A 23,248-nucleotide genomic window follows, 5' to 3' on the forward strand; every position below is an offset into this window, starting at 1 on the left:
ATTATCTTAATTGTACAGCACCTTGGTCAACATTTGTTGTTTTAAATGTGCTATATAAATAAATTTGACTTTGACTTTGAACAATTGACTATACTGGATATCTCTGTATCTACTCACATGGCTGCTGTAATTGCGTGAATGTTAATACATTTGTTGTGCAATACCTTTGAGGTTATAAACAAAAACAGAATCAATACCAACTTGTAAATATAAACATAAGCAGAATGAGTATCAACAAGTAGCCACTTTCGGCAGGAATTGTTCTCCACACCTCCCACAAACTGCACTACATGAAATTTCCCCTGTGTCCTGTGGTGTGCCAATATCCACGCTGCCAGGGATCTAGAAAGCAGCTGACTAAGAACCAAAACAATGGTATGTGACATCCCAGTGCTTTCGTGGGCTGGCCATTTGTGTTTTCTTTGTGGTTTTGCTTTGTCATCAACAGTATTGCTTTTCTACTTTCTGCCACAAAGGCAACAATAATCTCTGGAAGCCCCCAGGATCAAAGCATGCATGGCAACAGCCAGAGGGTGGTTTGGGGGGCTATTTCGCCATCAGCCACTACTGTGCAGCGCTCAGTCTAGCATGAGACAGCCAAGGGTGAGCAACCAAGTTTTCACACATTAAAGGTGCTAAGGTGGACCAAGCACTCCGGGAATACCACCAGCCCACAGGAGAGAAGCGTGCCATCATGTTTAAGACAAGCTACCGGCATGAGGTGCACAAGGAAAAGTATGAGCGCTCGGATATCTTTGAGGATGATGCTGAAGAATCTGCAGGTATCTCAGCCATCCAGGGCTGGGAGAGCCTCCAGGAGCTCAACAGCCGTTTTGCCCGGTACATCAACAGGGCAAGAGTCTTAGAGCAGCGCAATGCCGTGTTCCGCAAGCAGCTGGAGACACTGCAGCGAATGGAAGAGGCCAGCGGCTTGGAGGAAGCCTTCACAGAGCAGATTGAAGTCAACAGGCAGCGCATTCGAGAGCTGTTCTCCGACCATGCCAAGCTGCAGCGGGAGCTGAAGGATGCTTGCCGCATGCTGGATGAATATACCAACAAGTAAGAGAGTGGGTAGTGGCTGGTGTTTTATGTGCGTAAGGAGTCAAACTTCTTCCTCAGATATGGAGTAATGAGAAAAATGTCGTTACTATAGAAATGTCATTAAAATGCTAATGAACCCAATACTAAGATGATGATGACAATTGTTGCAAGAAGCGTGGCATTTTTAAAAAAAGCCTTCAAATGATCCTATTCTATAAGCAAGAATTGGAATACGGCAGTCAGGAAAATTTGTTATAAATGGTTTAAATCATATGTGCTATACTGTGTCACTAGTAATTATAAAACACAATGTTAGACATTAAATTGTGATAATGCCGCGAACTGTATAAAGGAATCAGATTATATACTTTTATATACTTTTTTTCTTTTACCCATAACAAAAAAGCAACACAAGCAAATATCCATCCACCCATTTTCTAATGCTTATCCACTCCAGGGTCATAAGGAAAAGTCTCAAATGTTTGTGAAGTAAAGCCCGAAGTATATCCATGGCTCCAGTATACTATTAGGAAAACAAGGGGGAGGGAGAGAGCGAGATATTTCTTTTGTAAATAAGGTGAATCAGTTGATTAATTAGAACTGTCTAGAAAGGCCTTGTAATCATTTATCTGCAGGCAGTCTTGCTGCATTATTGATCAGTTAAGAATAACATTAACCAGCTTTGGTTGAATTAGCAGATAAAGGCAGGTGGATTTCAGCATGTATAATCGGGATTTTTTTACTATGACACATTACAAATACAACAGAGTTTGTTCAGCTATCCCTTCTCACTGTGAGCTTACCATGTCAGCAGGGCATTATATATAAATAATGTGGTGGTATATAGTGTAATCACTGCACTCTGGCTTTATATGAACACATAAATGAGTTCTTTTGTCATTCAGATACAGAAATGAATGTGATTATCAGGAGCAGCTTCGAGGCACACTGGAACAGTTAAACAAGGTAATATCTATAGTTAAAGCTATGTTTGTTTAAGCACCCCTACAAAAAGACATTTATGACTGCGTTTCAGTAAATGTGCACTGTTACTCTCTAACATTTAAGTGTGGAGCATGTGTAAGTAAAAATATAAAAACCTTCGCTGATGATATTTTGGAAAAATGAAAGTTTGCCTTTTTTCCAATGCATTCTTCTGTATTTTAAAAATTGACGAAAAGCAGAACCACAATGAAAAGATATTTCATCTGAAAAAAAAAAAATCAGTATAAAGGATCAGATATAATTCATTTAGATTGAAAATACCAGAGCGCTACCACTATGACACTTTGTGGGACAGTAGAGAATTTTCTTCATTGTTATTTGAATGCAGTCTGCCACTGATGTTTTTGTTAAAGAAAAAAAAAATAACATTGTGGCACTCAATTATTTTTTCCTCTCTTGGGTCTCTTTACCTGCAGGAGGCTGACAGCGCTCTGCTGAGAAACCTGGAGTACCAGATCCAGTCTCAGTTTCTGCAGGATGACATCAGTTCCACCAGAGACAGACACAAGAAGGTCAGTACTCTAATGGGAAATGATCAAAGTTAACCTAAACCAAAAAAAGGAAATTACTTATTGAGCTTTGCTAACTACTAATCCTCTTAAGAGCTTATTTAATCATACATGAAGTATTCTCAGCAAGAAGGCAGTAAGAGCTCACTGAGATCTGACTTCTATCCTGGCAGTGAATAGTATTAACAGCCATCATAGCGACATAGCAACGAAGCATGTTTGCCTAAGTCACCGAGATTACTATATTCTATTTCATATTTATCTCCTTTTTTATATACATGGCAATATCTTTTCTTGATTGAATACTATGATTGCTACTTGAAAGATTTACAGCGCACCAGATTCTCCTGAGGCTAAATGTAGTCTGCAAAAGCACTACTTTATTAAACATTACTAGAATAACATGGACTTTTTTCTGCATATTTACACGAGATTATCATTGCCTAACTCGTGTTTAGGGTTCATAATTAGCAATGCCAATACTTTAGTTGCTATCAGCAGATATTATACTGCTGAAAAAAAGAAAACGTAGAAAAAAGGCAAAGTCATTGTTGTGCTTTGTGCATTAAGTTTCCTTCAAAACTAATTTGCAGTAACAAATTATGCAAATTTAAAGGGAAAATAAGCAAATGCTGTAATGACGTGGATTAGAGGTTTCTCTAAAAATGCTCTGCTTGTTTATGCCATGTGTCTTTAAAACATCGATTAAAATGGTTAAAACTCTATAAAACACAATTTTTTTTATCAACTACAAACAAAGAGCGCTCATATAATAACCCCCTTTCAGTGTTTAATTACGCTCTGGCATCTTGAAATTGTTTTTTGACAACATAAATAAACTCAAGAGAGTTTTTTTGGTCTCGATTTATTGCCTATTCCCCACTCAGTCCTGTTCCTTTTGACCAGGCAGCCCACCTCAGGCTGCAACTCTTTGTTGTGACTCAAATCCTTGAAATTATTGCCAGTGGATATATTATGATGTTCCTGGGGATTTGTGAATTTACTGTCGGTGATGTGAGCGCGGAAAGTATTGCTCAGAAAATGCTCATCATATGACTGCAAAGCACATAGAAAAAATAAAAATAGACCCTCTTTTGTGATGTAGCAATAGCTAGAAGGTCCAAAACAATGGGTGCAAAAACACTGAAACAAAACAAAACAGCATACTTTGCACAGAATTTCATGCCTAAGCATTTTCTCTCCTTTTTACTTTCACCCAGCGGCGTGTTTGGTAATGAATTAATACATGACTCTGCAATACTGAGATCATGAGCAGATCAATGGGCACTACTGTCAGTGTATTATGTCAGAAATAATAGAGTCCTCTCACATGAATATTGGGCTTGTGGTCTCGAGCTTTGAAGTATCCTTGTGGAAAGACTCTGAGCTCAGCCTATTACAAAAGGATTTGGACAGAAAGTCTCGGCCATGCTCGAAGTAAATGTTGTGCCATTTATAAATACATTTCAGCTAAATGAAAGCCTTTTATCAAATATTTCATTTTCAGCTGATTTTCAATAGATTGTGATAAAGAAAAGAGAAAGGTTTGTTAGCTGAAGATTTTAGTCTACAAAGTGGAAGAGTTACAGATTTATTATTTTTATTTTCATTCTACTTTTGCAGAGTTTTCTTACTAAAACTTTCCTTTTATATTGTCTTTCTCTCCATAGAACCTCGCAGAGATCCAAACCTATGTAAACATTTTAAAGCAAATCAACCAGACGCTCCCCCTTGTTCCCAATGTGTCAGTTGGCATCTCCGAGGTGAGGTCACTAATGCTGTCATTGTGTGTGTGTGTGTGTGTGTGTGTGTGTGTGTGTGTGTGTGTGTGTGTGTGTGTGTGTGTGTGTGTGTGTGTGTGTGTGTGAGTGTGCATGGCCCTCCCTGGGGGAGAAGATGGTGTTTGCATGTGTGCCAGCCCCGGTTACATGTCTGGGGTTGATGAGGTTACTGGCTTCTCTGTCCAATTGGTTGCCTGTGACTGCATCTGTTTTTGTATACGTGTGTGAGTGCATGTGCAGAAAGCACAGGAGAGAGACAGTCACAGTGCCATCCAGACACATTGACAGGCCTGCAGTATGAGAGTGTCAGGGCACATAATGAAGCAAATGCTGTGAAGAACGGCTGTGCATGCTAATTTTCTAGTAGCGGCGCCACAGTGACAAGCGTTTGTGTGGCAAATTGGAGATTTATTTATATAAACATTTCTCAGAGGCATGTTGACTCTAAATGCAGAAATTGTTTAATTGGTTGGATTAAGTCTCTGCGGGTACTAACAAAGAGCCACAACTCTTGGCTCTGCTGTGCTGAGCTGACATCCAGTGGAAAATAAAGTGTAAGCAAGTGGGCATGACTTGTGCATGTGTGGCAGTTCCAGATGTTTCCACAAAAGACAAAGGAGGACACTGATTGCTGATGAAAATGGAAACTGTGTGGCCTTTGGAATTGACAGACCACTTTGAATTGCTAGATATAATTTTGTTGCACATGTACAATGACAATAAAGGGGTGTTTTATTTTATTCTACACTCTAGTCTAGTCTATTATATTTAACTGGGTTGAAATGGGGGTATTCTTTCTTCTGAAAAAGATAAATGAGGTATTCTTTGGGGTATAGTCACCCTACAGGGAGGTTTCAAGAACATCAAATACATATATACTGCAGATTACTGAAACTACCAGTTTGCCCAGTAAGACTTTAATATGTCACATTGTATTTATGTTGTCTTTCATGTCATCTTGAGCTCTAGAACTCAAAGCATGTCTTTTCAGAGAAATATTTGCATGGCCATTTTTTGAGAAAATTGTGAGACATCACTTCTCCTCAACAAAACTTTAAATCAAATCAAATCAAATCACTTTTATTGTCACATCACATGTGCAGGCACACTGGCACAGCACATGCGAGTGAAATTCTTGTGTGCGAGCCCCACAAGCAACAGAGATGTGCAAACACAACAACACAAACGAGCAAAATACAAGAATGGCCAACCTGAAACTAATAAATATATGTACAATATATAATAGTGTATGCATTTCTGGATGTGTATACTAAATATTTTCCTGTGTGTGTGTGTGTGTGTGTGTGTGTGTGTGTGTGTGTGTATACACATTTTTACAAATTAAATAGTAAAAAATAAAAATAAAAATAATAATAATAATAATAATAATAATAATAAAATATATAAAATATACAGAGTTGAATAACAAAACAAGTGGCATTTATATACAGTGTGGAGTGCATAATGTTGAAGTTCCAGTAGTGAAGCTGAGGTGTCTATGACGTGTTCAGCAGTCTGATGGCCTGATGGAAAAAGCTGTCTCTCAGTCTGCTGGTACGGGACCGGATGCTGCAGAACCTCCTTCCTGATGGAAGTAGTCTGAACAGTTTATGGCTGGGGTGACTGGAGTCCTTGATGATCCTCCCCGCTTTCCTCAGGCACCGCTTCCTGTAGATGTCTTGGAGGGAGGGAAGCTCACCTCCAATTATCCGTTCAGAGCACCGCACTACTCGCTGGAGAGCTTTGCAGTTGTAGGCGGTGCTGTTGCCATACCAGGTGGTGATGCATCCAGTGAGGATGCTCTCAATGGCGCAGTGATAGAAGGTCCTGAGGATGCGGGGGCTCATGCCGAATCTTTTCAGTCTCCTGAGAAAGAAGAGGCGCTGCTGCGCCTTCTTCACTGTTTTGTTTGTGTGTACTGACCACGTAAGATCCTCAGCCAGATGTACTCCAAGGAACCGGAAGCTGCTCACTCTCTCCACAGCAGCGCCGTTGATGGTGATGGGGGTGTGTACTTCTCTGCACCTCCGGAAGTCCACTATCAACTCCTTTGTCTTTGCGACGTTGAGGGTGAGATGGTTGTCTTGACACCAGTGGGTCAGGGCGCTGACCTCCTCCCTGAGAACCCCAGTAGTTGTATTGCGGAGTCCGGTACCTTGTCCGATAGCCAGGTTTCTGTGAGGCAGATCACGCAGCAGTCCCGCATCTCTCGCTGGAATGAGATCCGTGCCCGAAGCTCGCACAGCTTGTTCTCCAGAGACTGCACATTAGCCAGTAATAAACTGGGTAACGGTGGTCTGTTAGTGCGCCGTCTCAGTCGAACCAGAACGCCAGATCTTCTCCCTCTGCGTCGGCATTTGCGGCCTCCAGGGCCAGAGAACAAAGGCGTCTCAGGTGAGATGAATGGGGGGTCTGCAAACGGAGCGTCCGTGTTGCAAAACTTGAACTCCGGAAAGTTATAAGAAAGACCGTCTTTTATGTCTAGTAAGGTTTGTCGGTCGTACACAAGGAGACAAGTGCTGCTCGTGAAAAAATAAAGAAAAAGTAAAATTAATAATATTTATTGGTAGCAGTAATTAGTTTAAAGTACATGTGAAGTGTTTTGTATGTTTCTTGGTTTCTTTTTAGTTGTTTTGAATGGAAAAAATGAAATAAACGTATTTCTCTAAACCTTTAAGCTATATAATAACAATTAAGCTATTCAGTCTTATAAATGGATGCCTTTTAAAGGACAGAGAAGCACACCAGCTTGTGACTTCAGTGATGCAGATGTGACTGTCTCTATCTTTCAGGCAAGATTAAAAAAAAACCCATTCTGGGCACATTGTGAGCCAAGCTGATCTCTGTATACTGTATTTGACTAACTGACCTGCCAGCTGTTTGAATGCCTTGCCATGAATGTAATGTGAGTAACTATGAACATTTATCAGATCCCAATTTATCTTTATTTCTACTTGCAGCCTTTAGTTTAAGATGACCTAAAAAGTGTAAATTTCAGAAACGTCCTCTTAGCTTAACCTTTTATTGACAGCAGAACAGCCGTACGTATTAGAGATTGTCAGAGTAGTACAGACTTTTACTGCAGTAGCTGATGATACGTTTCAAGTATGGATTGGAAAAAAATGTACAAATGTTAATAATGTCACTTTCAACGACAACAGCAGAAAAGCCAGTAAGTATTGAAAATTACAAACTGTTAGATCTAAAAGGAATGCATTTCAAATTAACATAAAAAGCCACAAAATTCATTGAAAATTCCTTACTTCGGGAAGAGAGACCTTACTGCTGGCTAAGTATGTGTGGTATTACCTTCATTTTGTAGAGACACACTGCATTTGTCTGCATGTCTTCACTGATTTGTGCTCCATGTGTGAAGGAGCAGGAGAAGCTGTTGGCCCAAAAAAAAGTACCAGTGCTACAGAGTCAGCTGGAGGAATACAAGAGTGCCCTCTGCCAGCTGCAGGCCCAGAAACAGCGACTACAGACTGAGGTGGGTCACCATGACAACAGGAGGTTTCGCCTTAATTACATCATGTTTTTTCTTTTTTCTTTTATTTCCTTTGCTCTTTTTTTTTTTTATTGCCAAGCTGATATTTATAGAAGCACACAAAAGGATTTCTCAAAGGAGCCAAGAGTGTTTTTATTAGAGGAAAACTATATTCCACAAAGACCAGTCCAAACTCCCAGTGGCTGCTGTAACTAAGCTCACTTTTAGAGTTAACTGATGATTCATTTGGTCTAATTCTGCAAACATTATTCAGTTGCAAAATACACATCTGAAAGACTACAATATCACACTGCTCATTATTTGATTTTTCTCAGACCAAAATTCCAAAATCAGAATTTATTCTGATATCTTTGCACATTTGAAAAGCTGCATTTTGTGTGCTTTTGTGCTGCGTATGTATTTCCTTGTCTAATTAATCAATCCTTTCCATTCTAATGCATAGAGTGGGCTGTTATACAATTTATTTACAATAGTTTGCATTTTTCAGTATATATATATCAATCCACTGTTCTATAAATTGTGTTTCAGTCTTTTTTTTCTACACTTGGATCTGTAAGATATCCATATCAGTGGACATCCTTAGATATAAATACAACTCTCGCTCTAAGTGCAAAATCCTGGACTGAGAAATAAGGATCCTTTAAAGCTATTCTAGTAAAATTCAAAAGTTGAAACACGAAGATTGAAATGGAGGTTACAGGTTCCCTTTAAATAGGTTTTCACCTAACCACGTCATTATGTCACAGCAAAAGATGCCGCAAATGTGCCAGTAGGTGTCAGCAACGGCCCTGCTATGGAAGATTAATAAGCTAAAAGGTAGAGTTTTGTCAAAGTAGTGTGTCCTTTCATGAAAGAGAAACACAGCAGTGCTTTATTTCAATAGCACAGATAACTCAAAAATAAATATATTGTCTGCACTGATTTCAAAGCACGTTCTTTCATCTGGCTGTGTTGCTTTTGATATAAAACCTCTGCTATATGCACAAATAACAATCTTCAGTCAGCTTTCGTTATGCACTTTACATACCTGTCTATTTGATCCTGCAGGTATAATAAAGATGCATACAGTGGCATTTAGTTCATTCTCAATATTTCTTAGACACATTGCATTACCGCTAATAACGTGAATTTCTCCTTGAAATCACCCTTGTCTATTCTTCTCTGCCTCTTTCTATTCTATCAGAGTACAATGTTGGAGCAAGCCATCAAAAACACCCAGGAGAGCTATGACGATGAGATCCAAATGTACAATGAGAAAATCGAATCTCTGCGGAAAGAGATTGAGGAAACTGAGAGGTCCTTGGAGAAGTACACCAACGAATGTCGCCACCTGGCAATGTATCAGACATCCCTTGAGAATGAGCTGGAGAGGTACAAGAGGATCATTGAGAATGAAGATAACAGGTAAGCTAACACCACTTTGCTTCTATTACACCTAAAGACACACTCGCACACACCTGAATGAGAACATTAGTTGCTCACTTCACTGAGTGATCACTAACAGGAATGTCACATACTGCTGGTGCCCAGTAAATCTGATACAGAGCAATAAATTCATTTAAACGAACAAATTATCACATGGCTAAAAAGGTTTAATCACACAGTCAGCGTGAGCATAGTCTTGCAGCTGCTAAAATAAATGTAATTTAAAAATAATAATAATAAATTTTAAAAAATAAATTAATTTTCTGAGATCAGCATAGATTCAGGCAGTGCACACTTCTGTAAATATGATCTCTCTTAGGACCCTACAATAATAGAGAGAAACAATCAGAGAGCCCTCTATGAGAAAGCCTTTGGCAATGGAGCTGTTTTTATTAACAGGCTGAGAAGTGATGGGAAAAAGAAAAGAAAAAATAGAACACGTTCAAAACAAGACAAATTTGATGTACCTCTTGCAAAATATCCTTTTAATTGTGTGTAAAAACTTCAAAATGTAAAACATTAATACTGTCATGGGTAATTTGTAATTGGACAAGTATTTTTATGTATCACCTTTGTGGCTTTTTTGACACTTAAAGCCAAAACTGCCAGCATAACTTCCAGGGTCACTTTCTTGAAAGACCTTTGGTCACTTGGCCTAAGGCGTCGAAGGAGGTTAGATTTGCTCCTTGTGACACTCAGTAGGTTTATTTTCTCTGCACAATCCACCAACAGATGGCACCGTGTGACAACAAATGTGTCCTTCCTTACCAGCTCAAGGCTTTTTGTTTTCATGTAAGATTGCCTATATTTAGGTCATTTTATGTGTTATGTGTTATTTCATACTTTGAATCATATGAATGATCAGGTTCCTCTGCACAGGAAAACTGTTCAGAACATCACCGTGTAACAATTTACTGCTCCCTTTCCTGTAGGTTGAATTCAGCAATAATTGGCACTCCCATTACCCTGCTTACCCCTAATTACCGCTACACTCCCAGATCTACTGCATCAAGCAGAGGGAGAGGTAAGATCACCAAGAACATAAAACATAAAACAGCTAGTTTCAGTCGCAGTCGTTATAGTTGAGACACCAACATGTGTCCTTAAAGATTATGTCTAACAAAAGCAATTTCCTTATAATATTTAGAATGTACAAAGATTTAATAGTGCTGGTGTATACATTTTTAAATTTTATTTATTTATATCTAGTTGACCTAAACCTCATTTGTGTCTAGATATCACACAGGCTATTCAGGAGATCACCAGTATCAAGCCACGACAGAAGATAATGGTTAAGAAGGGCCTGAAGAAGAAGGATCTGACCCCAAAAGATGTGATGGATAGTGGCCAGGAGGAAGAAAACAGAGCCAGTGGAGAGGGTCCAAATGAAGAAACGAAGGGGGTCAAGTCTGAGGAGGTGCAAGAGGAGGGGGTGAAGAGAGAAGAGCAGAGACCTGCTTTCGGTGGAGTGTCTCCACAGGATGTTCCAGATGGAGCTCAGATTAGCAAAGCCTTTGACACTCTCTGTAACATTGTCAGAGAAAGAATGAGGAAATACAAGAAGCCTGAACCAATCGCTGATTTCTACACCAAGGGTCGTTATGTGCTTGTCACCGGTGACGGAAGCTACCTAGATCCCTGCTTCTACACCTCCACACCATCAGCTGGCCACATCTTTGTTACTATCAGAGATGGAATGATGGCTCCCTATGAACCTTATGGGCGTGACACACCATCCCCTCCACCTCCTCAACCCATGATAGATCCTAGGCCTCTCAGTCCAACCGTGCCCACCTCTGGAGGAGAAGGAAAGGAGGATAAAAAGGGTGGAATACAAAAGGATAATGGAGAAAAAGGTAAAAACAACAATAGAGAGCCTCAACCTCACTCAAAGGAGCCAAGACCAGTATCTCCACCCTCTGGCCCAAGCTCTGGCCCCAAAGATCCCACCCCAGGTGCTAAACATCCCAAGAAAACTAGGGATGACAACGGCCCAAGCGGGCCCACTCCAAAGCCTGCACCTCGTGGTGCCAGCACCAGCTCCAGTTCAAGTTCCAGCACTAGCACCAGCACCAGCTCGACTAGCTTTACTCCAGATGCCATGACTTACGAGAAGGTGGAGGTTGTGGAGTCTGTGGAAAAGTTCTCCAATGGCCGCAAGATGAAAGGTTATGAGGAAACTTCCGTGGTGGTGGAGACCATGATTGAGAAGTCCAGCAAGAAGAAACACTGAAACCATGTCACCTGACATAAAGGGTCAGAAAACCAGGACCCTACATGAGACAGGTTCTCTAGCTGGAAGATAATATTGATACACTCGGACTTCATAACCACCACTGTTTCTAAAACTACTGTTTTAACTCTAATGTTCTTGTCTCTTAGGGAGACCATCCACACATAAAGAGCAACTAGACATTCCTGCTTTGATAAACATTGCTCTTCCATTTGCTTGCAGTCTCTGGTCTTGCGTCCAGAATATGTTTTGCTGGTTCCATAAGTACTGCTGTTGTTGTTCGAGATATTCACCCATACTCATGCTGAGTCCTTTACTGTCTGAAAACTTGGAACAATGAAAAAAACAAAGCGCCACCTATAAAAAGAGAGAAAAAACACAAAAAACTGAAAACAAAAAGCTGGGCCACCCTTTTTGAACTATGTCTTAGAACTCTGACCTTCCCCTTTTTAGCTCAATTGTTCAATTGGATGCCACTGCCTGCCCTCAGCACAATTTTGCTGTGTATTAATTTGCTTTGATATATTTAATAATAAAAAAGACCCAAACATCAATTGATACATTGTTGTGTTTGCCTTCACATAACCAACATGTAGCAAGCACCTTATACGTTCTATTAATATATGATAAAAGTCTTTTTTACTGGACATTGTAGGTGCCTTTGAACATTTACAAATGGCTTAGAAGGTCTCACTGCAAAGGCTGCAGCAAAAAGAATAATAGGATTTTTTTAATGTGACCTTACCTTGTTCATAATGTAAGACAATTGTAGGAGACAAATATGATACAGAGTATGTAAAACACTTCAGAGAAGATTTCTAAGACGTATTTGAACAGATTAGTCTGAAATCTCACTTTATAAAAATGTATATATTACTTGGATTACTGCTATTAATTGTGCTAACTTATTTGAGTAAGATTGAATAATGGCTGAGATAATTAAAAGTCTCCATGTTAGTAATGGTCTTTTTCCACATTCTCTCCTCATACATGAACACTGATTTAAATTTCTGCCCAACAGAGGAAGTGGAAGTAAGCTGTAAAAGCAATTTACTGACATTAGATTTTAAGAGCAACAGTTGCTTACTTACATACCGAACTGCACACTGAAATTAGCACAGGCATTAGCATTCATTTTGGATTATGAGGCAGCCTGATGAATGCATATCTGATATTCACATTGCTTTTAGTTCGGGTTGCATCTGGGTAGCTAGTTCAGACAATTGCTAACTTTCTGCTCTTTGCTGCTGCTCGTTTTTCATCCTGAAAGAGTTTGTTTTGTAGGAAAGTAAGTGTTTTAGCTCTCTTTAGACGATCCTTATTTACATCCTAAAACATATGTCCAGAAAACACTTTATTTACTGAGTGAAGCCTCTTTGTTTTAAATATTTACAGTCAATAGGCTGTAAATAATTTATATGACAGTGATTTATTGGTGCTACATTTTGCTTCTATAAATAAAGGAAGTGTCTATAGTACCTAGGCAAGGAGCCTTTTAGGGGGGTTATTCTGTTTATTGAACAGCACAATACAGAATGAAAGAAGCCTGGGAAAGATTAGACGATTTCACTTGTTGATGTGTTTTACAGTAGGGTGACTGCTATCCCACGGTGATCCTGCCTGTGCTCCAGTTTTAGTGGAGCACAGGCAGCATCATGTAACCGAGAATGGCTGGTTTTCTACATGCATTCACTGTATTTCAAATCACTCAAGTGCTTTAATAAACAGCTGAATAGATTTATTATAGTCCATCAAAGATTATGAAATATGAACTGATGACTACAGGCTGCAAAATGAATTACACATTCTTTCCATGTTTATATAAACAGTGCATGTCACAAAAATATAAACAGAAAGAAATAGCACTGCTCTGTTTGCAAGATATTAAACTTTAAGTAGAATGGCACAGAAAATCATTTACAGTCACAAACTGTACAACATTTGGCAGAAGAGAGGTGTAGGGCAGTTAAAGCAAGAGCATGAAAGAGTGGCTTGTGTTTGCTTTATGTACAGTTCTGTAGAGTGTAAAAACCCAAGTGATATAGTTTGTTTTCTCTCTATAGAATAGATTATTGAAGGTTACACTTTTATCATGACTGGATTACAAGAAACATTCATCGAAGGGGCTAATTTTAACATCTGATAACAAAAATCAGAGACAGGAGAGGAACGGAGGTAGACCAAAGGGAGGATAACAAGGGACTTAGGAGAACTTAAGAGATGCAGTGAAATTTTAGAGAAGGACAGAGCGAGACTGCAGAAGGAAGATAGGTGATAGGTGAGCTGGCAACATGCAGATGGGATTCTAGTTGTTTTTACTGAGCAAACTCTTCAGACTTCTCTCTACAGCCTCATCCAGCTCCTCCTCCAGCTCCTCCTTTTTGGACATGGCCAGTTTGGACTGATAATCACGTACTATCTGGTCTATATAAGGGGCACTTTGTGTTCCGTGCAGCATGAGAGTCCACTCCTTCAGGACCCCTCGCTGTGGCTCGTCACCCTGAAAGCCCACCTCAAGGACCCAGGTCCCACGGGGGTCCTCTCCCCAGGTATGCGTGGTCATGAAGGGCCACTTGTCAAAGCCCACCTTGGAGTCATCATCACGGGGCCTTCGGCTCAACAGTATGGATTTTGTGCCCATTGGTGAGGTCATGTTGATGTTGAGGTCACCACGGCGGCTGGCATTGACAGTGACTACAGTCTGAACATGCTCCAGGTAGCGGACAAAGTTGTCCTTTCCCTGACAGGCTTCAGTGGTTATGGCCAGCACCAGCTTGTTACCAGACTGGATTTTACTGGGGAAGAAGAATCAGATTGGAGAAATGAAAACTACATGTTAGAGAAACATAGCAAAGTAACATAACAGCTATGAAAGAGAATGATGAAACAAGACCATGTAGTATGTGTAGTAAGTATTATATGGCCCTGGACAATGGCACTGGGAATCCCTGAATGTAATCGTGAGAGAACAGGTGAAAGAACCGTTACCTTTTACCTGCTCTTATTTTAATGTTCCAGTAAATACAGCACCTGACCTATTTTTTCAATAGAACCAGCCAACCCTGGCAAAAAAAGGAAGCGCCTTTTTTTCTTGTTCCCTCATTGCACAAAAGCATTCATGACTGTCATGTCTGATTAATTTACTCTGTACTTTTTTTGTTGCAGTGAGAATAATATGCTCTTTGGTCAACACTAAAAGACCACATACTTGATATTCTAGAAGTAACCAGTTTGAAATGAGTCTAAAGCTTGTTTTCCAAAATTTAGAGCACAGATGTCATAATTTCTTCTTACTCAGTAATTTCACAGGTGTTCCCTATTTGCTAAATTGACTGGTAGTTGCATAGCACCTTTTTACTACAAGTCTCACACAGTGCTTTTATTCTAATAGACGTCTATTATTGCATATGATCAAAATTTCTACTGATTTCTAGGCTCATCATGAGATTTGCTGTTTGCTATGATAGCTGGTTTCTCAAGTGTTGTCGCTTTTTGGTTGGTAAGACATACTTTTATAATTCCCTGGGTGATGGGAAGAAAGAGTGGGAACACAGCAGGGTAGGGGTGGTGGCCAAAGGCTGTGAAGAGGCTTAATAACATTATTAGAGGCTAAGGCCACATCACAGCAGTGGGAAATGGGCCTGGTTTAGGGGGTGAAGAGAGGGAAGCAGAGAAGAAACACAGAAACTGAGAGAGAGAGACGCATGGAACAGCATTCAGTTTGAAAAATGATTAATAGGGCGCTATGCAGAGCACAGCGAGGTGAGTGCAGTGGTGAGCTGATTAAGTAAATTGCTATTCCCAGAAAAACAGAACAGCTCGTAGCGCAGTACTGCACAACAAGTTACACCCTGTGATAAGAAATTTGACATAGCCAAATATAAGAGCTTTGTTTTTTCTCCATCAACATTAGAAGTGTTATATGTAAAAAGCCCATACTGTAAAGAAGAAACACTTCTTTAAAAACATGTAGTTAATGTCTGGATGTACTACAACAGCTTTTCTTGGCATCTTCATTTTTAAAAGCATTATTCTTGGGGAGTTAACTCGTGATTTATTTTTTTTATTACAGCGTGTGCATATGAACCTAAAAAGGGGATCTTGTATGCAGCAGCTGCATTGTGCCTATCAGTTAACATGCAAGAATAATTACAGCAGTCGGCCGTGGAGCAGGGACAGAGATGCCTCTGAAGGGCAGGACCAGTGGAGATTAAAAACAAACCTGCCACACAGCGTGGCACTGTGTTCCAGCTCCACTGATAATGAGAAGTTCTCCTCCAGCAAAGTAAGCTGCAGCGAGCCCGAGCAGCTATCAGATCAGTGCTGAGAGTGTGTTTGCTAGAATGGCGATGTTAGTGTTTATTGCTTTTCTCCGCTGATACAATATCATCAGAGGTGGGCTTGTTGTAATTATAGCTCTACCACAATAGAGGCAGCAAAAACCCTGCAGTGCTGCTTTGGAAACAGTGAACTGATGAAAAATATGGCACAGCCAGTATAGCTTTCAATACACCACTCAAAAGAAGAGAGAGGTTTCTTTTGGAGCTTCTTACCTATGAACATCACCCGCTACTCATTTTTCCCTGAGATATGAAAACCTTTTTCATCTCTGTGTAAAAAATAGGTTATTTTTTGTTTGGGGGTTTTGTTTTGTTTTTTGCACTGGAAGCTTAAATATCCAGATAATAATGGCAGTGTAAAGTCACCAGCACTCTGTATAAGAGAGCAGGTTCTTTCCACCATTTGCATGTGGTCTCTCCAGGGATGCAATAAAAGCTGTACCATGCTCTTTTTTTTTATCTGTCACTGAACTCAGGGGAGGGACACACAGACACACAGACACACACAAGCACACAAAGGAACATTTTCACACCATGTTGTCGTGACTGAATCGTCTGTGAAGCTCTGATTAGAGACCGAAATAAGGTACTGTGGGTGTTGATGGTGGAAGAAAATACAAAGACGGACTGCATTCACTCAGCTTTTTATCTTCACCCACACACTGACACTTTCACAATACATGTTAAAGCATTACTTTAGGTCACACACATCTACACAAATGTACACCTCCGCCAGGATTGATGGCATTTCCAGGGAACTCCAAGCCTACTTGTGTTGCTCTAATTAGAGCAAATAAGAGGGATGGAGGAAACCACCAGGCATCGCACACTTAAGCTCAAAGCCTTACGATATGACAGATGAATGGATACCAGAACCCTTGTGACTGGTGCAGTGGTGGGGACAGGGGAATCAGAGGAAGGAATTAAGACAGAGATGGAGATTGGAAGCACAGTGAAGTGAAAGCAAGGCTGTAGATGGACAAAATACAGGGAAAGGTAATGTACTAATGTAGTGAGGATAAGACGAGAGGGAGGATGCATTAACTACAGCTGCATCTGTGAAATATGAGGGCAGAGACTGAAGCTGCCAGAGCTCGAACTGATGTAGTTAACATTATTTCATGTGAGAAATGCATCATGCTTAGAATGATATAGTCATTTTAAAGGAATCCCATCCAAAAAACTATATTGCCTCCTTCCCGCCAACTCCTGATGTAGCCACAACTTGATTACGCACTCAGACATATGACTCATAAAGGTTACTTGTAACAGGCATGCAGTTTTAAGCATGTTACATATTCCCTTCTGTGCTTTAGTAATTCTGTTGCTAAAGATGCTCCCCAGACATTTTGTAGACATAGATTTCTTGTGAGTGCACACTGGGAAACAACAATAGTAATGGTAACATTAGCAAATTAAAGGAAAACCAACAAAATTTTAAAGGTCTCGTGGAATCTCCTGGAGACAAGGACCAAAGCAGTTGTTTTAATGGTGGTGGAGTAGAACGTTACCTTAGACATCAGGTTAAAATCTCGCTTAGGTTGTGATATAGTTCACTGTGTACTTCATATTATTGCCATACTCAAACATTCAGTGACTGCTTGTATCCTATGGTTTGGAGTATTGACATCCTGGAAGAGACCACTCCCAGCAGAACAGAGGTGTTCCATCATAGGATAAATATAATTATCATCCATAGCAACTTTGTATTGATTTGTAGGAAAGCTTCGCACATATGACACATCTGGACCCAAACCATGCCAGCAGTTCCCCTACCCCTCACCCTCACGGCTTTAGAGAACCACCATATCACCTTTCTCCGTAGGCGATTGCAGGCTTTTCCTTTATTTTGTCCCCTATCTGTAGTTGTATTGACACAAAATCCTTCTGGTAAGTGCAGACTTCATGATGTGCACTCAGTCACTTCCCTTTAACAGATAAATTAGTCATCTGGTAAACTGAGCACATACGTTATTCTTCGCGATGAAGGTCAAACATCCCAGGGAAGTAAAATTAGCAAAACTGTCACTATCAATCAAAACAAGACAACACTAGACAAAATGCTCAAATCTATATGACCACTTTAGATGTTTAATTTAAGATGAAATTTAGAAATGTAATTCCTCCTCTACCAGGGTATTCAATGTTGATCTTTTAGAGGTTCAAGACCAGCAGAGACTGATGACCCAATCCAAACATTACAGCATCATGAAGTAGACACTCCCTTTGCAATGTTTTATTGAATTGGGCTATACTGGGATTACCCAGTAATTATTTGAGTGTGTCTTTTGCACTCAGCAGGGTTTCACTTTTAAACTTTTGGGTAAAAAAGCAGTTTGAGATCGTGGACTATACAGCGTACATATGTAATATGCAGCATTTGGGGCACAAGAAAATGCAGAATAAGTAGAAATGTGACTCACTGGACTTCCTGAATGGATCCAGCTACACAATGAAAACGCTCAGGCACAGTTTTCCATTCCTTTGCCATTTTCACCATGCCACCAGCATCCAGCACGCCATAGCCGAAAAGGTGATTGAACTCGAGTCCCACGCCATTCCTTCGCCACTGGTGAACTTCGTCATGGAGCTGGTTTCTCTTAGAAGTTAGGACTGACAGGTGCTGCATGTCTCTCCATGTCAGGTTAGGGCTGTGGATTGACAGTCATGAGTGCACATATGACAAAGGCAAGGGGGGGAAAAAAAGAGTGACAGAGAAGAGACAGCATTGTAGGTTAGCTGTGGTAGGGCTAACTAGAAAAACACGGAAAGCTTAGTTACAAGTAGTAAAAGCAAAAGAAAACAAATGTTACATTTGTAAACATTTCTGATTCGTGGGTTTGCTAAAATTAATTCAATTATCTAAAACATCATAGAGTCTATGCTTGGAGGCAGAAGGTTGCTTTTGTCTGTGTCTCCCTCCATTATATTGGCTGTGTGTAGTGACAGCTTTGTTCTGGCTGACTCACTGACTCCTGCTGCTGCACGATTCAAGTGTGTTTGGGCAGTAAAAAGGCTCGTGGGTTATTTGCTGCCGGACAGGGTGAGCATCCGCTCCTCCCAACAGCAACATCATTATTGTGTGTGCAAAGCAAACACCATTTCTTTACTCAACTTCACTATCTGGTGTTAGTTAAAGGCAAGAGAATCTTGTCACCCTTTAACGTGAGAAATGAAGCATCTGGGAAAAGGAAACGTCTCCCCTCGAGGATTATAGAAGCTGTAATTCTCCAGGTTTCATAATAATGTGTGGGTGGGTTTGCTTAAGTGTAAATGTTTTCAATTACTTTCTGATCCACAAGGATCCTTTTCTTTAGAACTAATGAAACTCATAAAGTGAATTATATCTTGTAATGGAGTGTAAATGGCATGATTGACAGATTTAGTATGACACATCAAGAATGGAATCCATAGATTGCAAAGATTAGCCTCCAGACAGAAATATTTTCAGCAAGCTAAGATAATAAGTGTTGTTTTATTTGTTTGGTTTTTTTTGGTATCATCTGACATATATGGGAAAGTACTGAGACCTCTTAAAAGAAAATGAACTGAATTTCTTTTAGCCTTGCACTAAGGTATAAAGAGCATTGATCCAGGGTTATTTGTGCCGTTGGTACAAACATACATTGAGTCTGTGCTCTGTGGGCGTTAGAGTGAGTGCAGTTTTTCCTTTTCACAGTTGTGATAAATAAGCAACTCTGTGAAAAGTGGAGAGATTATTTGTGCTCTCAAGGAGTTTAGATGCACACAGACAGAGGACGTTAAAGCCATTACTTCAGAAATACACAAAAGCTCGAGGTTGTACTTAAAAACAAACTGAAGATTGTCCAGATCTAATGGTTAAAATTATACCTTGTGATTATCACTTTCTCCAGCAGAGTGAAGTTGAATAAGGAAACCTAATTATGTTTTTATACAGACAGTCTGTCTAAATCAATAATCGCAATTATTATAGCACTTTGAAAGGACCAGTAGAGTACATACTTAGCCTCAAGAGCCAGAGCAAAGACACCAGCTGCCTCTGGCGCTGCTGCTGAGGTTCCCGAGTGACGCAGTGTGCAGTTCCCGTACAGATCTGTAGTAGCCTAAAATAATCACAAAAAGGCAACTTTATACGTAGAATCAATCAACATTTTTTATTGTTTAAATTTGTTTTTAGAAGGCACTCTTCAAGTACAAGTGAAAAAATTATATATATCAAAGTAATTTTAATCTTTATTTTGTGTAGTTGATTTTGCCATTGTTGCAAATATGCAAAAAGATGTAACGTTATAATCAAAATTTCATTATAGTAAGTCAGTAATATGTTATAACAATTGTTGTATTAAATCAGATAACTCAATATGCATAAAGAAAATCCAATATTTCTTCATATACGGTACAGAATTTTTTTAAAGGACTTTGTGAAATACAAATAAATGTTGTGGACACGGGGAACAAGGACAAAAAAATTGTATGAAATAACAGTGATTTTGTCTGAAATAGACACAGTTGTGCATGTGCTTAGCAAGACGTCTGAAAGCCACAACTCCAGACTTGTTACTGAGCCATTACGAAATTTAAAAAGCAAACGTCAAGCCAAAAATGGGAAAAATTACAACGGCTGGTCTCCTCGGTTCCCACTTACAGAGTGACACGTGATGCAAGCCATGGGCAAACATGCTGTTGTCCTATTTGGAACCATATTGCTCGCATCAAATTAAAAACAAGCACAAAGTTTTAAAAGAATATATACATTCATGCATTCAATTTTTTGCACTTGACATGTTGTATTTATACTATTTTCAATGAAATCCTTTATTTAACGTGTTTTCATTGTCTTTGCATATATTATAATTATGTTAGTGAGAGTGCACAAGATACAAAACAACCTTTTTATTATGTTTCTGCACAAATATGAAAAGACATAGAGAGATGTGCATGACCAGGGTGCTTTGGCTGAATAGCTGTGCACACACATTGAGAAAATGTTTATGTCTCTGGATAAACAGTGATTTCAATTTTAATTTGTGCTTAATTAGAAATGATAACAGACTGACATTAATTAGAGGGGAAACCCTTGGGAAGATCCATGACTTTGTCAACAGCCAAAGGTGATTTGCATAATCGCTTATGCTGCCTTTGCATGCTTCATTCACAAGCATGTTATATAGGATGTTGATCAATTTATGTGCATACGAAGACAGAAGAGCAATTATTATTATATATTATTATCCTGGGATTATCCTAAAACAACCCAAGATGTCATGTATTTGTTCTTCACGTAAATGTGCAGATAGGCTTGAGCCAGCTGTACTTACACACACTCACACAAACACACAGACATCCATTATGCAATTAAATGCTGGGCTGTACGTCACAATGAGGAGCAATCCTTCCATCAGAAACTGACAGCTTCATAAGTTACATTCATAGTATCTTCTGACTGCAGGGCGAATTGAAAAGCTATTTACAGTTCCATCTATGAATCAGAAGAGCCATCGTTTAAAGGCATTTAACATCACAAACAAGCCTTGAGTCATCTTTGAATGGAAAAAGATCAGGGACCCTGAACTATCAAAACATTTGATAGACATTACGGCAAACATTTGAGGTTGTTTCTTCTTTCAGAACTGTGTTGCACACTGAGATCAAATAAAACACAAGCACACTCACCACTCCAGCCTCTGGGTTCCTCTTCCGTCCATTACTGAATGTAGATGCCAGGGTGGATGAGCAGCTCTCGTCATACAGAGCAGTGCGCCCATCGTTGATGGCAGAGTTGATGGAGATTGTCCACATACTTGAGGCATAACCATCGCAGTTACAGTCATCATAGCTACCACCATCTCCTGAGGCCCAGACATAGATGCTGCCTTTCCCTCCGCGCCCCTAAAACAACATTATCATCATGATCCCAGTGAAATGAAAGTGTGTCACAGTTCTTGTCTTTTTCGCTGGAATTCATTTGGGTGAAATGAAAATTGGAAATCTGAGAGTTTATGATGCATATCAATGCGTGATACTTTGCTTAGAACTTTAAATGATTGAATAACAGGACTCCTGTGTATATTTCTCAATTACTCACTGACAACAGGCCAGTCAGACCTCCCTTGTCACAGGTGGTGGTTTCCTATTTGGAATCATTTCTTTTAGTCACTTCGGGCATGCTCTTTAGAAGAAACTGCTTAATCACCCACTGCCCACTGAAAGCTGGCAAAACTCTGCTGTCTTTTGGCAGGTGTTTTTTTTTTAATTTGTTTAATTATTTGTCTTCTTTATTATTTCGTGAAGTAGAAAGAAGGATCTGGGGAAAACTGGCAGGGAGTCAATGAACAATCTTACATTATTAAAGGATCGACACAGAGGATAGCATTTAAGCAAAACACATAAACTCCACTGGCCCACGCTGTCCAGCCCACTGGTATTAAAATAAATTGATTTCTAGAGCTAAATAAATTTTATTGTGATATTCTGTGCCTGTAAGCATGCAAAGCAGGCAGATCTCATCAGAAGGTCGTAATATTAAAAAAGACACAATGCTATTGATGAAAAACTTTGTGATTGCACAAATGATAGCAACAAGAAAAAAGAAAGCACTCAAAAGAATTCAGTGAAATTTCTATTGTGTACCAGAACTGGCAACTCACACAGGCACACAAGCCTGTTTTGTCCTGTCTCTTATTTTTCCATTACAGCATGTAAATTGGCATTGCTACAGTCGAGGAAGGTAAAATGACAGCATTTTTTTTGTCTTTTTTTCTACACCTCATTCTGCAAATTTAAACACAGTAAAATGACATCTTTGTTACCGATAGAGTGCCTTGAAACATGAAACAACTGACTGTGGCTCCACGCAGAGAGCATCCTCCTCACCAAATGCTGCACCTGTTCTACAAAAGGCCGACCATTTCCCCACAGAACAAAGGATCAAGTGGAGGAGGAGTGCCATGTCCTACCTTTCATGATGCTTATTTATCTCTTTTTACTTGAAATGCAAAAAGAGGTTTGAGTGTTGTTGAGCACACCTATGTGCTTTAGGCCTTCTGCAATCTGTCTCCTGCACTATCCAAACAAAGTGCTTTCATTTGGAACAGCACCCAGTGTATTTAATTCCATTAAAGCCATGCTGCCTTATTCAGCTGTTAATATGAAATAATGTGCTTCTTAATTTTAAATGTTTCCCTTTGTGCACAATGCACATCATGTTCGGCCTACACAATAGCTTACATAAGTGATCATTAGAATCTAAGTGGCAGATCGCAGAGTGGCTGCTTGATTAGTTGTGTTTACATGATCAGACATTACAGTGAGCTTTGCTCCCGCTCACCTACCCTGCCTACGACAGGGTCATTTCAGACCAACCCACACCTGGCTACATGATGATTAATCAGGCAAGCAACTGGCAGTGGCACTACTAGCATGAC

At 39.7% G+C, this 23,248-nt stretch overlaps 2 protein-coding genes across 4 annotated transcripts in view; one reads left to right on the top strand and one right to left on the bottom strand.

Annotated features, from left to right (window-relative positions):
* The first annotated feature begins 540 nt into the window (after positions 1 to 540).
* On the top strand, positions 541 to 12,056 carry bfsp1 (beaded filament structural protein 1). 3 transcript variants are annotated; one of them, XM_004551586.3, is made up of 8 exons: positions 541 to 1,059; positions 1,947 to 2,007; positions 2,463 to 2,558; positions 4,226 to 4,318; positions 7,659 to 7,826; positions 9,028 to 9,248; positions 10,202 to 10,293; positions 10,505 to 12,056. In XM_004551586.3, the coding sequence occupies exons 1-8, from the start codon at positions 695 to 697 to the stop codon at positions 11,500 to 11,502; spliced, it is 2,094 nt and encodes a 697-aa protein (XP_004551643.3). In that variant the 5' UTR covers positions 541 to 694; the 3' UTR covers positions 11,503 to 12,056. The 3 variants fall into 3 exon arrangements, with proteins under 3 accessions (XP_004551643.3, XP_004551645.3, XP_004551644.3); XM_004551588.3 differs by having other exon boundaries at positions 542 to 1,059; positions 7,719 to 7,826; XM_004551587.3 differs by having other exon boundaries at positions 543 to 1,059; positions 7,713 to 7,826.
* Positions 12,057 to 12,995: 939 nt separating this feature from the next.
* pcsk2 (proprotein convertase subtilisin/kexin type 2) overlaps positions 12,996 to 23,248 on the bottom strand; it is a 29,497-nt gene continuing 19,244 nt past the window's right edge. Inside the window, exons 9-12 of the mRNA XM_004551589.3 lie at positions 21,498 to 21,713; positions 19,827 to 19,927; positions 18,266 to 18,493; positions 12,996 to 14,297 (exon numbers count right to left, since the gene is read on the bottom strand). Coding sequence (XP_004551646.3) covers positions 13,808 to 14,297; positions 18,266 to 18,493; positions 19,827 to 19,927; positions 21,498 to 21,713 — 1,035 coding nt within the window. The 3' untranslated portion in view covers positions 12,996 to 13,807. The remainder of the gene's footprint in view (positions 14,298 to 18,265; positions 18,494 to 19,826; positions 19,928 to 21,497; positions 21,714 to 23,248) is intronic.

Source organism: Maylandia zebra, linkage group LG13 (assembly GCF_041146795.1).
Source record: "Maylandia zebra isolate NMK-2024a linkage group LG13, Mzebra_GT3a, whole genome shotgun sequence".
NCBI classification, from domain to species: Eukaryota; Metazoa; Chordata; class Actinopteri; order Cichliformes; family Cichlidae; genus Maylandia; species Maylandia zebra.